Source organism: Dunckerocampus dactyliophorus, chromosome 4 (assembly GCF_027744805.1).
Source record: "Dunckerocampus dactyliophorus isolate RoL2022-P2 chromosome 4, RoL_Ddac_1.1, whole genome shotgun sequence".
NCBI lineage: Eukaryota > Metazoa > Chordata > Actinopteri > Syngnathiformes > Syngnathidae > Dunckerocampus > Dunckerocampus dactyliophorus.
This window is the reverse complement of record NC_072822.1, coordinates 1652287-1666469: the sequence shown is the minus strand read 5'-3', so window position 1 is coordinate 1666469 and position 14183 is coordinate 1652287. Positions and strand designations below refer to the sequence as shown.

Below are 14183 nucleotides of genomic sequence, written 5' to 3'. Positions count from 1 at the left end.
ATATGAACGCATTGTGTTCTGCGTCCTGGTTCGCTAAGGGAGAACCCGCATTGTCTTATGCGTCCCGATTGGCTGAGGGACTGTAGACCATCAATCAATCTCCTCCATGCCATGTATCCTGTACAACAGTGGTCCCCAACCTTTTATGACCCACGGAGGGACGGGGGTCGTACATTATAGCGATCTAATTTATCTTATTTATTATGTATTGTGTAAAACTAAGACATAAATAACATCAAATTAAAGGCACAAAATAAATGCCGACCCACCATCCACCAGTTCAAGTTCTAGCCAAGTTTTTCCATAAAGATTATTACGTCGCTGTTTGACGTGTGTGGGAAAAGCACTGAACTGTATTACATATCTGGATAGCTCATTGGCGATGACTTGTGAAGCCACACGGCCGCCATATTGCTACTCGCAAGAAACACTTCTCGACAAGCTTTTACATTCGTGGTGAACTTCTTTTATTAATTCGGATTGGACACAAATTTCGACTTAAGATGCCTGCATGTGCAGCTATTAACTGCACAAATCGCCAGTTCAAAGGCTGTGGATGAACATTTCTCGTGTAAGTATGATTGAAATGTAGATTTATGATTGATAATTTAAGGGTTTTGCAATGTCGATCTCTCAGATATTTTCGACCGTGTAAAATCCTCTGATTAAGTGTATGTCCAGAATTGATAGGTTTATATAGCTCTATAATAGCTAAGAGGAAATGTACGTACTTTTTTGTTCTATCATGATATGTGTATTTCTTTAAGGGACGAAGGTTGCGTTACTTGAAGGAAGGAGAATCTCAGTGCTTCCATGATGCTTAGCAGGCATTGTATACAGTGCAGTTAGCAAGCCAGTTTGCATACAATTGACCCGGCATGACCCTTCATTTGGATAAACAACAATTGATTTTTTTGCTGCTGAATGAATGTAAAAGGTTCTGGAAAATAATATTACTGAACATGCATACCGGTATGTTTGAGATTGCAAACAACGTATTGTCTTAGCCAAAGCATATGGTTTTGTTTCAGTGTTGTTGTTTTTTTCTGTGTGTGTGTGTATGTGTTTATGGTTATTACACATTATGGTTATCACATATTATTCCTGTGGTTTTTGTTAAACTATATTTCTAGATCAGAAAAGAGGTTATTTTCTTATGTGAGTAGTAAGATGGCGTCTCTTTGCCTTCAGCGGCTTGCACGGGCGGATGCGACGTATGAGCCATCCAGATACCTTATACGCATCAGTGGGGAAAAGGCACTACGCTAGCATGAATTAACTTGAGACAAATTTGCACATTAGCACTCAATAAGTCATCCAAACTTACCTTTATGCATTCCCACATAGTATCAGCATTTGAGACCAAATATGAGGTGAAAGAAAAATGGTAAAAAATACAGTAGTAGTCTATCTGTGCGGCATGAGATAAAGTTAGCACACGCACAATGGACATGCGTCAAGTGCGACGGATGTAAGAGAGAGAATCCGGCCACTTTTCAAAATAAAACAAAAAAATGAAATAATGGAAATTATTTTTTCTTTCTGTGCGGCCCGGTACCAAATGACCCACGGCCTGGTACTGTACAGTACAGAAGGCTTTCAGCTTGCCTAATTTGCATAATTGTTCGATGCTAGCAGCGTAAGTGCTGTATGTTTGCAAGTTTTCTCTCTGAATGTTCTGCACCGACAAAGGCACGTGCAGTTGCACCCAAAAGGCAGAGGAAGATGCACAAAAAGTTGGATTTGTGGACATGCTGAAGGAAGGTAGAACTCATGCAGCTGTGGGTCGCCATGACGGAATAAATGAATCTTGGCTTCGTGCCATGAAGAAGGAGGAAAATAAAGTAAGGGTGACAAGGATGCAAAAAGGGCTTTAACTGTCCGCAACAAGAGGCATACGTGAACAAATGTAAAGCCATCATGGAGGAAGTATTAATATACTGTATCATCATAATAGGGCCGCACGGTGGTCTTGTGGTTAGCATGCTGGCCACACAGTCACCGTCTGGAGATAGGGAAGACCTGGGTTCACATGTTCTCCCCGTGTGCGTGTGGGTTTTCTCCGGGTTCTCCAGTTTCCTCCCACATTCCAAAAACATGCATGTTAGCTTTATTGGAGACTCTAAATTGTCCATAGGTATGAATGTGAGTGTGAATGGTTGTTTGTCTATATGTGCCCTGCCATAGGCTGGCCACCAGTCCAGGGTGTACCCCGCCTGTCAGCTGGGATAGGCGGCAGCATGCCCCCACGACCCTAGTGAGGAGAAGCGGCATACAGATAAAAATAAAAATAATGTCGATTTTTGATAGTTTTCCATGATTTACAATAATTACAATGAAATAATATAAATATATACATCAAATGAAAAAAATATATAATATATGAAAATAAAATAAAAATAAAACGTGACTTTTTTCAATCTCAATGTGATCATTTTTAATGATGAATTGAAACGTAAAAAGCTAGACGTAGTCACCTAATGCCATGTAAACGTTTGTATGTATTTGTATTTGTATTCTCATGAGTCGCATGTTTCATGTTTCATGTTTCATGTTTCATGTTTCAACAATCCCACACGTTACGAAATCAGCGTTCTATCTTAAATTTGCTGAATGGCTTCCAGATTGCGATGTTGACACGCAGCTGAGCGTCACACGGGTCATGATTCAAAACACAATCCAATCTTACTCCCACGTTGGCTACCGAGTCAAAGCCCAGAAAGGCAGCTGCCCTTCACCTGATCTCTGTGCTAATGTCCTCCTGCTGAACTCTGACCTTTGCGTGCATTCATGCATTGGATCCAGCGCAGGCTCCGGTACTCACAAGTGGGCCAGGCCCGCCTTGCGCACGGCCGAGGAGATGGCTTTGATAGCCGTCAGCATGGCGTTGATGAGCTGGGTCAGCTCGCCGGTGGCCCCCTTCGCCTGCCGACCCGTCTCCATGACGAAACGGGTCAAGGTCCACACGTCCGTGTCGAATGCGGACTGGTCCGACATGGTGGCGGTTCCCGGCGGGCCGCGGGTTTATAGTGCTGGCTCGGCGGAGGCGAGGAAGGGAAGTGGGTGTGAGGGAGAGCGAGTGGGTTCTATTTGTGGGGGGCTGTGCACTCGTGTGTGTTGTTGGTGTCAGGTGTCAGCTGCTGGGGCTTTATGTTAACAAACCGACACAACAAAACAGGGAGTTTGCTTTTATTCTTTGCCTTTCTGAGCGTTCCATGGATAGACCTAAAACACACCCACAATTAGCGAAAAGGCTGTAATAGGCACACCAGGCCACCAGTGGGCGATGTCTCTTTTTTTAAAGAAACACTACCGCATCCTTTCCTCTCTAAACTTAAATAGAGAGTGCTGTGATGGCGCTGTCTGTAGAGTGCTGCAGCTATGAATCCAGAGAGGGCGCTGTCGCACAGGTCAACTCACTCAACATTTTCCAGCAGGAAGACGCTTTGGCAAGACGTGACGTTGTGCAACTGCACATTGTTTCCTAATGTGTTCAACTCCATTGAAAATGCATTGGATCGCAAACACTAAATGCTGGCAGCGGTTAGAGTATCCAAAATAGGAATTTTTATGGGTATTATTTGTTTTTTCCACTATTTGCGGTGGAGGTCTTGGAAAGTAACCCCCACGAATAGCGGGGTTCTGCTGTATGTGATGAGTGAATGACCTCTCCGGTAAGTCATGCGATTACTCCGGTGTAGGAAGTACACACTTTGGCAGAGATGTATCATGCAAATTTTAAGACCGGTTGAAAAAAAGAATGATTTCCATTTTGCACTGTTGGATCTTAAGGAGGTTCTAAGTTGAGCTTCAACGTGCAAAAGGAAGAAATGGGAGTGAGACAAAAACATTTATTGCAATGTATTGCAAACAAGCGTGATAGTGAAATAGGCTGTTCATCAGCTGATCAGAAGCCAAAATGTTGGCAAAAATGTGGATTGAATGTGATTTTCTGTCAGGTATTCACACTGTGATGATCTTTTGAGTCAGCTCGCCTCCAGCACCGTTAGCCCCCTCTGCATGCTATTACAACATTGGTTCTGTTGCCACGGTGTTGTGCCCTACATTTTTCCTTCCACTTTCTCATGTACTCCACATAATTATTCAAGTTAGCTCCAGCCCCGACGGCTAAGTACAGTGCAGCACAGCAATAAGAACATGAGCTGCTTTGCGGCACTGCAAGGATGACACAGAGCACACGCACGCCAACTTGTCAGATTTATTGCATTTTGGTTGTTCACATTATGAAACATCACAATGACTTTTGGTCCTTTTGTTGTGTGAGCATTGTGATGATGTCTTCATGTTTCCAGTGCATTCATGGTGGGACGTATTTTCTTCATGAAGTCCTTCAACAAGCAACAGGAGGGTTGCAATAAAATACATTGTTTGGATTTTAAAAGCCGCTTGGAAAGCGCTCCCATGCCGACTCTCACTTGGCGTGCTTGCGGCAGATGGCCGCGTACTCCGCCACGTCGTCGGGGGAGCCCATGGCCACGGGGGCCCGCTGGTGGATGCTCTCCGGCTGGATGTCCAGGATGTTCTGGAAGCCTGTGGAGGCGGCGCCCCCTGCCTGCTCGATGATGAAGGCCATGGGGTTTCCCTCGTACAGCAGACGCAGCTGTGAGGAAGCGGAAGTCGGTGCTTTTAACTCATTCAATACCAAAGACGCAGTTATACGTTTTTATAAACCCCAGCGCCTGATCCCAACAACGTATTTACAAAATCGTCTAAAATGGATGGGACTGAAGGCTGGGGCTGAATGAGTTAAATGTGATGTCACGCCGTCATGTTGAGGACATTTGGCTGAAGCAATGTAAGATGTTGCAACAAAGATCCTACATTTTAAATCCAGTGGACGGCGGACTACGCTTGTATAGATGCATGCCGTAAATGCTTTGTGGTTGTTCATGAATAGAGTTGTCCATTGAAAGTCTTTCAGTCATTGTGAGAATCTCACCTTTCCCTCTGGGCTCTTTGCATTTCCAGGATATAAAAAGATTCCGCCGTACATCAACGTCCGATGGACGTCGGCCACCATGGAGCCGATGTAGCGGGCGCCGTAGGGCTCGCTGCCGTCCTGAAGTCCAACGTTAATAGTTAATGTTAGCGGCCTGATCGGTGTCATGCTGTATTTTCTAATACCAGCACCCAAATCTACCTTATTCATGTCTCTGTTTAACTCACACGAAGGACAAATATTGGAATACGGTAAAGCGTTAGTGAAGGTTCAAGAAACTTTGGACAAAGAGGGTTGTCAGGCAAGTCACTCAAGAATTTCAAAAGTGGACTTCCTGCTTCTTTCCTCAGCAGGGATGTCAACATTACCTGAGGGAACTTCTTCTTCTGCAAATACTCGGTGACGGCCGGCTCAAAGTATTTGGCATAGCCTTCATTCAGGCTGTAGATCTTGCCCCGCTTTTTAATCTTCACGTCCCGGTCCACCAGGATGAATTCTCCAATGGCCTGACGAGCACACAGATGTTACAAAATTGATCTTGAGCTGGTTTCGCACTGGTTTTCATTGAAATGCTGACTTTTTAAAATGATGTCCAAGATACAAACATGATGTGGATCAGAATCGATCCAAATCAGTTTGCAACTATTTGTTCATGTTATAAAACCAAAATGTCCTGGATCGAGATTCCAGATCTGAATTTAGATCATGATCACATTGTTCGTTATGCACCAAATTTGATCCAAATTGATTCATTACTATTGGAGTTATTGTCAAAATGATCCAAATCTGGTTCTACACCAGATTTGATCCAAATCTGTTCACAACTTTTTGAGTTCTGTCCATATAGAAAAAATAGTTCAGATTTGTACCCACACCAAATCTGATCCAAATCTGTTCACAACAATTTGAGTTATGTCCATGATACAAAAGGATCTGGATCGACAGTTTATTTAATCCATATCAGTCTGTAACTATTGAGTATGTGTCTAAGGAATAAATATTCCGCATTAAACTATTGGAGTTATTAACAAAATCATCTAGCTCTGGTTCTACACCAGATTTGATCCAAATCTGTTCACAACTTTTTGAGTTATGTCCATATCAAAAAATGATCCAGATCTTTAGCCACACCTAATTTCATCCAAATCTCTTCACAATTATCAGTGTTATTATCAAAATGATCAACATTTGACCCAAAACTGTTCACAACTGTTTGAGTTACTGTATGTCCATATCAGAAAAATGATCTAGATCTGTATACACGGCAAATTTGATCCAAATGTGTTCAGAACTATTGGAGTTGTTAACAAAATCATTTATCAATCTGGTTCTGCACCAGATTTGATCCAAATAGGTTCATAACATTTTGAATTATGTCCATATCGAAAAAATAATCCCGCTTTTGTACCCACACCAAATCTGATCCAAATCTGTTCACAACAATTTGAGTCATGTCCATGATACAAAAGGATCTGGATCGACAACTTATCTAATCCATATCATCTTGCAACTATTGAGTATGTGTGTAAGAAATAAATATTCTGCATGACAGATGATGGATCTGGAACAACGTGTATGTATGTATGTATGTATGTACTTTATTTACTTGTTACAGCAGCAAGCAAGCAAGATACGCAAGTAAAGAGTACAGTGTAAAGGATGCATAGTGACTACAACATCTACACTACAACATCAGGATCATGATCCAAATCCAAATCTGTTAGAAATGATTTTAGATGTTGCAAAAACAGATCTACGGGTAGATCTGGGTCCATACCAGAATCAATCCAAATCTGGGGGAAACAATTAGTTATTTCCATGATGTAAAAAGAATTTGGATCAACACCGCATTTAATCCAAATCAGTTTCAACTATTGGCGTTATGTCAGTAATGAATCAATATTATGGATTACAGATTATGGATCTGGATCAGCATCAGAGTTAGTGCTCAAAAGTGAAATGATTCTATGGTTTTACATCAAATTTAAAATAAAATCCAAATCTTTTGGAAACAGTTTGAATTGTTGCAGATTAGAAACAGGTTCAGTAGAAGATCTGGATCCACACCTAATTTAATTAACTATTTGAGTTATATCTGTATACAAAAACGGCTGTACTATAGATCTTGATCCACATTGAATTTCATCCAAATCTATTTTGAGTTGGGTGTCCGTGCTACAAAAGTGATGTGAATTTGTATCCACACCGTATATGAAATGGATTCAGAACTACTTTGCATTAAATGACATGGGCTTTTGTAGTGGACCTCATGAGATTGTGTACCTAATGTTGTGGCCAGTCAGCGACCATATGTGTACTGACCGGGTCCAGCATGAAGCAGTTGACCCCCTGGCCGGTGGAGAGCACCATCATGGTGGCGCTCCCGTAGAGGGCGTAGCCCGCCGCCACCAGGTTCCTACCGGGTTGCAGGGCGTCCTTCTCGCACGGCTCGTCGTCTGTGGCCTGGAAGACGTGATGGTGGACATGACTTTTCACCTTTTAGGACGTCGGGCAAAGATTGTCGTACCTTCCTGTAGATGGCAAAGATGGTTCCGATGGACACCAGACAGTCGATGTTGGAGGAACCATCCAGAGGGTCGAAACACACAATGTACTTGCCCTAAAAAGGAGGAGCGCTGGGGGGGTCAGGTTCAGAAACTGGAAGAGGTGAAACATGTTTTTTCTTGTTTCGGGGTACCCTGGTCTCAGGATCCACGATGATGGCTTTGTCGTTCTCCTCCGACACCAGCACGCAGGAGGTGAAGGACGCCTTGATCATGTTGATGACCAAGTCGTTGGACAGGATGTCCAACTTCTTCACCTGGTCGCCCGTCACGTTGGTGCTGCCCGCGATGCCGTAGCTGGTGTAGGCACAGATGACCGGGTACAGTAAGGATGAGGACCCACGGGCAGGCACACTTCCAACGTTACAATGCTACCTGGAGACATTCTTTAGTTGTTTCAAAACTTTACTTTTGATTGACGCTGCCATTTGATATGTTGATTAGCCGCCTGTGAGCGTACACTCTCAGGAAGTACAGTAAAGACACACCGATTGCGCCTACAAAGCCTTCTGAAAAAACACCAACGCTCCATTTAAATGTGACCTGCGTATTAACCAAGATACAGCAAAATTGTTGTTATTTATTTATCACAGCAAGTCTTCCACGTCCTGAAGCAGCAAAACAGCCCCAGACCATCACACTACCACAACCAGATTTTACTGTTGCTATGATGCGCTTTTTATGAAATGCGGCGTTACTTTTACGCCAGATGTAATGGGACACACACCTTCCAAATAGGTCAACTTTTGAGCATTTTCCCAAAGGTCTTGGGGATCATCAAGATGTTTTCTGGCAAAATTGAGACGAGCCTTAATGTTATTTTTGTTCAGCAGTGGTTTTGGTCTTGGAACTCCGTTTTTGCCCAGTGTCTTTCTTATGGTGGAGTCATGAACACTGACCTTAACTGAGGCAAGTGAGGCCTGCAGTTCTGTGGATGTTGTTGTGGGGTCTTTTGTGACCTCTCGGATGAGTCGTTGCTGTGCTCTTGGGGTCATTTTGGTTGGCCGACCACTCCTGGCAAGGTTCACCACTGTTCCATGTTTTGGCCATTTGTGGATAATGGCTCTCACTGTGGTTGGCTGGAGCCCCAAAGCTTCAGAAATGGCTTTATAACTTTTTCCACTTGAACTCAGGTGTGATAAACCACAGTTAAGTTATGTTTTAACGGGGGGGGGGCAATCACTTTTTCACACAGGGCCATGTAGGTTAGGATTGATTTCTCCATTAATAATAAAAAGCTTAATTTAAAAACTGCATTTTGTGTTCAGTTGTGTTGTCGTTGACTAATATTTACATTTGTTTGATGATCTGAAACATTTTAGTGTGACAAACACGCAAAAAAAATAAGAACTGTAATTGCTTGATAATCACCACTAAGTTATTGCTCATTAGATATACTACATACTACTTTTATATTGTGCGATTCATTCAAAATTGTCTTATTTAATGTCTCCATTTATTCTAACCTTTTTCTATTTATTATGAACCGTTTATTCATATTTTATCACTTTTATTATCATTTATTTCATCTTATTTTTCTGTAGTTGATCTCCTCCTATCAATTCATTCTTGTAAAACACTACCTTGAAAAACGACGTCATTCTCTTAAGCTTATTTTTGTAACATTTCAACTGTTTTTCTCCTCCTATCACCACCTCATTCTTGCTCATTACAACTTTTTTGGAAATATAACGTTTTTTTTCCCTCATCACGACTTCATGGCTTTGGAGTTGCACTACAACTTTTTCCTCTAAAGGGTATATCACTTTATTGGCATTATTCTTGTAACCTTACACCTTTTTTTTCATGTGGCAACGTTTTAACATCATAACCCAGCTGAATTCTTGCTGAATTCTATATGATCTGAATCTTACGACTGTCGTTTATTACACGACTTTTCCCCCACTTTCTTCTTAGTATTCGTCACGTTTCAACTTCATGGTCGTAACTTTCTGTGACTTTTTGTATTAGGAACACAGCGTAACTCCGCAGTAAGAGATTTGATTAATGATGAAGCCCGCTGGCCGGGCTATTGGGAAGTGGGCGTGGCCTCTCAGGTATGCGCTTCCTGATTGGTGCGAGCTAAACCAGAATCTCCTGCTCGGTCTGTGCCAACGTGGATGTTCAGGATGGGACCCTGAACAGTCAAACTAGGTGGAAAAAAGCGACTTTAAAACCCAATCACCCTCAAACCCTCGGGGTACTTACAGGTGGGCGATGCCGGCTTTGCGGACCGCGCTGGAGATGGCTTTGACGGCCGTGCACAGCGCGTTCAGCAGCCGGCTCAGCTCTCCCGTGCCTTTGGCTTTCCTGCCCTCCTCCATGACGAAGCGGGTCACGGTGACCACGTTGGTGTCGAAGGCCCCTCGCTCGGACATGGTGTTGGCGGTCTTGGGTTCGGTCCCCAAGGAGGAAGTGCTGCGGGATTTAAATAACGAGCCGAGACGCGGAACTCGGCCGAGGGAGTGAAGACAGCGAAGGGCCAATCCAGAGGCGCCGGAGAGGAGAAGGTGTGGCCCCGCAGTCGACGCGCGCACACACCGGCCACACTTTTGGAGGAACTTTGCTTGACAGAGCGATAAAGCCAAGAGTGTGAGCGTGACAAAAGACGCCTGAATTGACTCTTTGCACAAGACTTGCTTGTGCAATAAACACACTTGATAACGACGGCTGTGCATTTTGCACCGGACACTTCATTAGGTACACGTCCAGCTGTTTGAGTACGCTGATAATAATGCTTATGCTTTTTACTGTGCTGTTTGCAGTGGTGGACAGTATGATGCGGTACAATTACACAACAGCTCTGTGTGTCAAAACTGAGCATTATTTACTATTTCCACAGCTCTTAGCAGTCTACAGTGTGGAGAGAAAACACTTCCTGTTAAAATACCAGATTGTGATCATGTGCAGTTATCCCTGTTGTTTCCCATTCAACTTTAAAGCTATTTCAAAAGTACCCCCAACCTTATAGTATATGCATTATTCACCGTTACGGCCAGTATAATAAAGTCATGACCTTTGCAAGTGCTGTCATGTGGCGTGTCTGGCAGCTGCTTTTACAGCTTGTGCTCACCAAAGGGAATAAAGGGGCATGTTCAATTATGTTTCAGATGATCCTCGTTGAAAAAACTAGTAGTGGGAGTAGTAGTGTTTGCGTTCTTTATTCTAAATGCATTCAGAGAGAGGAAGCACAAATACTTGTTTATTTCTACAGAGTACATACATACTAGTACACTACAACACTTACAATAATAAACGTCCTCAAATACTAACTGTATAGCGATGTATGTATCAAGTTGTAGCTAAAAATGTTACATGTGTCATCATAAAAGGCCAAAACAACATCAATGGCTATATCATCGTTCGATAACAACAGCTACTTCCGGTCACAGTCTAAAAACTACAAATGGACTACAAAATTGGGTGCAATTGCATCAAGCAACCACAAGGTGGCAACCTCGGGCAGTTTACACAATGGTTTTGCTTAAACGCAGAACATAAAATTAATATGAGATTTTGTCTAACAGTGCGAAAGTTGTTACACAATTTTACGCCTGAGAAGGAGAGGTATTTGTCTTCATTGCCATTTTGTTCAAAAATAGAAAATGAATGAACTTGTTAAAAGTAGACATGTTTTTATATTAATGCGTCTCTTGTTCAAAATGGGTAGAGGCAATGGACCTACATTGTGTAGCGGAGGACAAACCTATTAATAATCAAAGGCGAACTGGGTGGAAGTTGAAGTTGGTCGAGCAAGTTTGGTGCATTTAAATCCCATTGTTTGTGTTTTGTAACGTTGGACATACCAATGGTTTACGTTCCCAATTGTAAAAGTTATCTTAAACCGTAAGTGCTCAATTTAATAAGCTAATTAATTTAAGCTACCCAAAAGTTGACACTAGTTTAGCTACTCCTGGCAGGGGCTTCCATGGAAGACCAAGCTGCCTGTTTCTTGCTGTAGTTACGTTTACTAAGATACCGTCAGAAAGATAAAAGTGGTTAGACTATAGCAGGTAAGTAAACTACACCTATGCTCCTACTTGTAACCTTAGTGTTAGCATATGGGCGGGCCTAGCTAGCGAGTCGTTTGACATCAAGTGCGCATGCGCGACGCTCCACAAGTTGCAGCTCAGGCGGATCACTACAAAGAGGAGTTCTGCAGCTGGACCAAAACCCGACCTGCCTGGGCTTCTTGGACCTTTAAAAGTGGACTAAAACACTTCCTGCTGGGTCCCGCAGTCAAGGCCAGTTCGCCTACCGGAGCGTGAGGAGGATTCGTGGAGTTCCATTTAAATCCAACACGGAGGCACCTTGCATCGGGTAAACTTTGCGCCATCTCCTCGCAAACGTTCGTTAATTTAAGTACATAAAAGTGTTTTTTTTCCTTTTTAACCAAAACAATCATTATCGCGGTTTTTGGTCAGGTCAGGTCAGGTTCCTTCTTCCCCCCGAGCAGCGAGCAGACGAGACAATCCCATGAAGTGGTGCCGGATTACTAATTTAAAGTCATTCTCGTGTTGCGTTTATGTGCTTTCCGTGACACCTGTCGGCCATGCGCGTTGTGCGAGTTGAACCTTGAGCTGCATTCAATTCAGGTCAGCAGGTAAGGTCTTGTAATAGTGTGTTGTATTGTATTATGGCCGCACCCTCGCAGAAAATGACAAATGTGTTTTATTTCAAAAGTGTGTGTGGGTTGCGCGGAGTAATGAAGAATCAATTGACACGCCTCTATAGTTTTATATACCGGTAGTTTCTTTTATTGAGCAAACTACCCCAAATGAAATGTAAACGTATATCCATTGTTGTGGTTTCTTTTATGTAATAATATTCATACACAATTAAGCAATTTGACTCTGACATCACCCCCTGACCATAATAAGATGCTAATGGGGAAACAAGAAACACAATTCAACCCAAATGGTGACAGCAGATACTTAAACACGTGGTCTTGTTGCTCCCAGGCATGTTGATGTGCCAAATCCCTTGTGTGCTGGGACAAGTTGGTTGTTGAAATGAAGTGAACTATCCAGAACTTTCCACGATGGCATTGTTGCCATTTCCATCCAATTACTTTTGTGTAGGCCTGTCGCGATAATCGATAAAACCGATTAATCAAACGATAGAAAAAAAATGAGTTTAATAATTGTGACGCCTGGGTAAATTGACATGTGCGACATGTAGGTATGCCTGTTCCAGTTCCTTGTCTGGATGACAAGAGGTTTCACTCTGCTCGTGTCTGAGCCTATTTGTTGTATAGTCAAATTAAGGGGAAAGAGTGAGCCTCCTGTCAGCTATTCTGCGTCTTTGGCACAGTACATGGAAGCGGGGGCTAGCTACGTAGTGATTGAATACACTGAGTGCTCGCTAGCAGTTAGCAAATAATATGAATGAAAGCACAAAAGCGATAGTTTCCAAGCTGAATGCCACAGTTCCAGTGTGGATGTGCTGTGGGGCATTTGTCCCGGCGGGTATCACTTGCTGGGGCGTTTGATCGGCGAAGTGAATGTATAGTGCCGGGAGGCACGAGCTCGCGATACCTAGGGTAGGTGAAGTGGTGACGCCCTGTGATTCGCAAGTGCTATAGCAGGCATCTTCTGTGCCTCACACAGATACACTACACTTGAGTACCATCTAGTGGCTCAAATGTGACATGACGAATTGATCATTGAATGATAAACTTAATAATTTCAACCTTATTTTTCAGACCATATTATCGATTATCGTCGATAATATATAGCACAATTATCAACCAGCAACATTTCTTACCGTGGCAGGCCTACTTGTGAGGCTGGACTTTCCTTTGTTTTATGCGTGGGGACATGACAAGAGCACTAGATTACTATGAGGTCTGACAGAAGCAGCCCTGTCGGGGACCACTTATTTAGAAGCTTCAATTCGGAGTAAGTAAGTAAGTTTTCTTTTTTTGGCCAATTCTGGAATCCAAACCCTACTATTGTCCCCTTTTAGCACTTTGACACGCCACTACCTATTTTCCTTTCACTCAAAGGTTTAAGGAGGCGGTTGAAAGGTGCACTTAAAAAAAAAAAAAAAAAAAAAAAAGCCGTGCTGGGGGAACTTGAGGGTTTTATGACCAAAAAAGTGGCGCCCGTGGTCCCTGTTGTGTTGTTGAAGCGCTTGAGTCCTTCCGCACGGTCGTAACTTTTTTAAAAAATATTTTAAATCTTGTTTATTTATTTTTAAACCAAGCCCTGAGGCGTCTCCGCTTTTCTTCCGGGGTGAAGTAAAACGTCAAGGGAGCATTGTTGTGGTAGTTTCATTAAATTCCTGTGTGGGACATCGCCTTCTTTCCACCTTTTGGGTGGCAGTCCATTGTTTGGTGGACAGGGAATGGTGGCTTCCTTTAATAAAGGCTGTAAGTACAAGTAGATGTATAGCTTTATGATGGATGGATTGGAATATCACGTCACATGAATATCATGTCACAGAGGCAAAAATGTCGATTTGCTCTTTTCAAAGCTGATGTGTGTGACTAGCAACTATTTACTAATCCGGCACAGTGTGGACGTGACTTTTTTTTCAACCCGCCAAAAAAACAATCCCAAGAACGTTCCCGTGTGGACAGGGCCTAGCTAGCTGGTCATGGTTGGCGCCGTGAACTATAAATGTCATTTTTGCAAATTTGCCGTTGGCTTTCAAAA

The 14183-nt window shown here is 42.8% G+C and overlaps 3 protein-coding genes across 8 annotated transcripts in view; 1 reads left to right on the top strand and 2 right to left on the bottom strand.

Moving 5' to 3' along the window:
- fbp2 (fructose-1,6-bisphosphatase 2) overlaps positions 1-14183 on the bottom strand; it is a 95115-nt gene that overhangs the window by 9680 nt on the left and 71252 nt on the right. Inside the window, exons 1-2 of one of the 5 annotated variants that reach the window (XM_054773877.1) lie at positions 2777-2920; positions 1328-2254 (exon numbers count right to left, since the gene is read on the bottom strand). The exons of 1 other annotated variant lie outside the window; for it this stretch is intronic. Coding sequence is in view for 2 of the 4 variants with exons in the window: in XM_054773874.1 (XP_054629849.1) it covers positions 2825-2997 (173 nt within the window). In the remaining 2 variants the exon portion in view is untranslated. Of the gene's footprint in view, positions 1-1327; positions 2269-2776; positions 3059-14183 lie in introns of those variants that run through there. 3 more of the 5 variants (XM_054773874.1, XM_054773876.1, XM_054773878.1) reach the window with 3 other exon arrangements.
- LOC129179966 (fructose-1,6-bisphosphatase 1-like) lies at positions 4212-10010 on the bottom strand. Its single transcript, XM_054773873.1, has 7 exons — positions 9733-10010; positions 7659-7821; positions 7488-7580; positions 7283-7423; positions 5329-5466; positions 4961-5080; positions 4212-4621 (listed from the first exon to the last, which is right to left on the bottom strand). The coding sequence occupies exons 1-7, from the start codon at positions 9900-9902 to the stop codon at positions 4433-4435; spliced, it is 1014 nt and encodes a 337-aa protein (XP_054629848.1). The 5' UTR covers positions 9903-10010; the 3' UTR covers positions 4212-4432.
- kank1a (KN motif and ankyrin repeat domains 1a) overlaps positions 11219-14183 on the top strand; it is a 42388-nt gene continuing 39423 nt past the window's right edge. The window contains exon 1 of one of the 2 annotated variants that reach the window (XM_054773856.1): positions 11219-11844. The gene's annotated coding sequence lies outside the window, so the exon portion shown is untranslated. Of the gene's footprint in view, positions 11845-11867; positions 12128-14183 lie in introns of those variants that run through there. The other variant, XM_054773861.1, reaches the window with a different exon arrangement.

Bases quoted from the DNA above. Each gene is read 5' to 3' on its own strand.
- LOC129179966 (XM_054773873.1), bottom strand. From the start codon at position 9,902: ATGTCCGAGCGAGGGGCCTTCGACACCAACGTGGTCACCGTGACCCGC. The intron at 7,581-7,658 runs GTACCCCGAAAC...CCTCCTTTTTAG, and splicing joins TCGTGGATCCTGAGACCAGG to GGCAAGTACATTGTGTGTTT. The intron at 4,622-4,960 runs GTGAGATTCTCA...GCTTCCTCACAG, and splicing joins CAAAGAGCCCAGAGGGAAAG to CTGCGTCTGCTGTACGAGGG.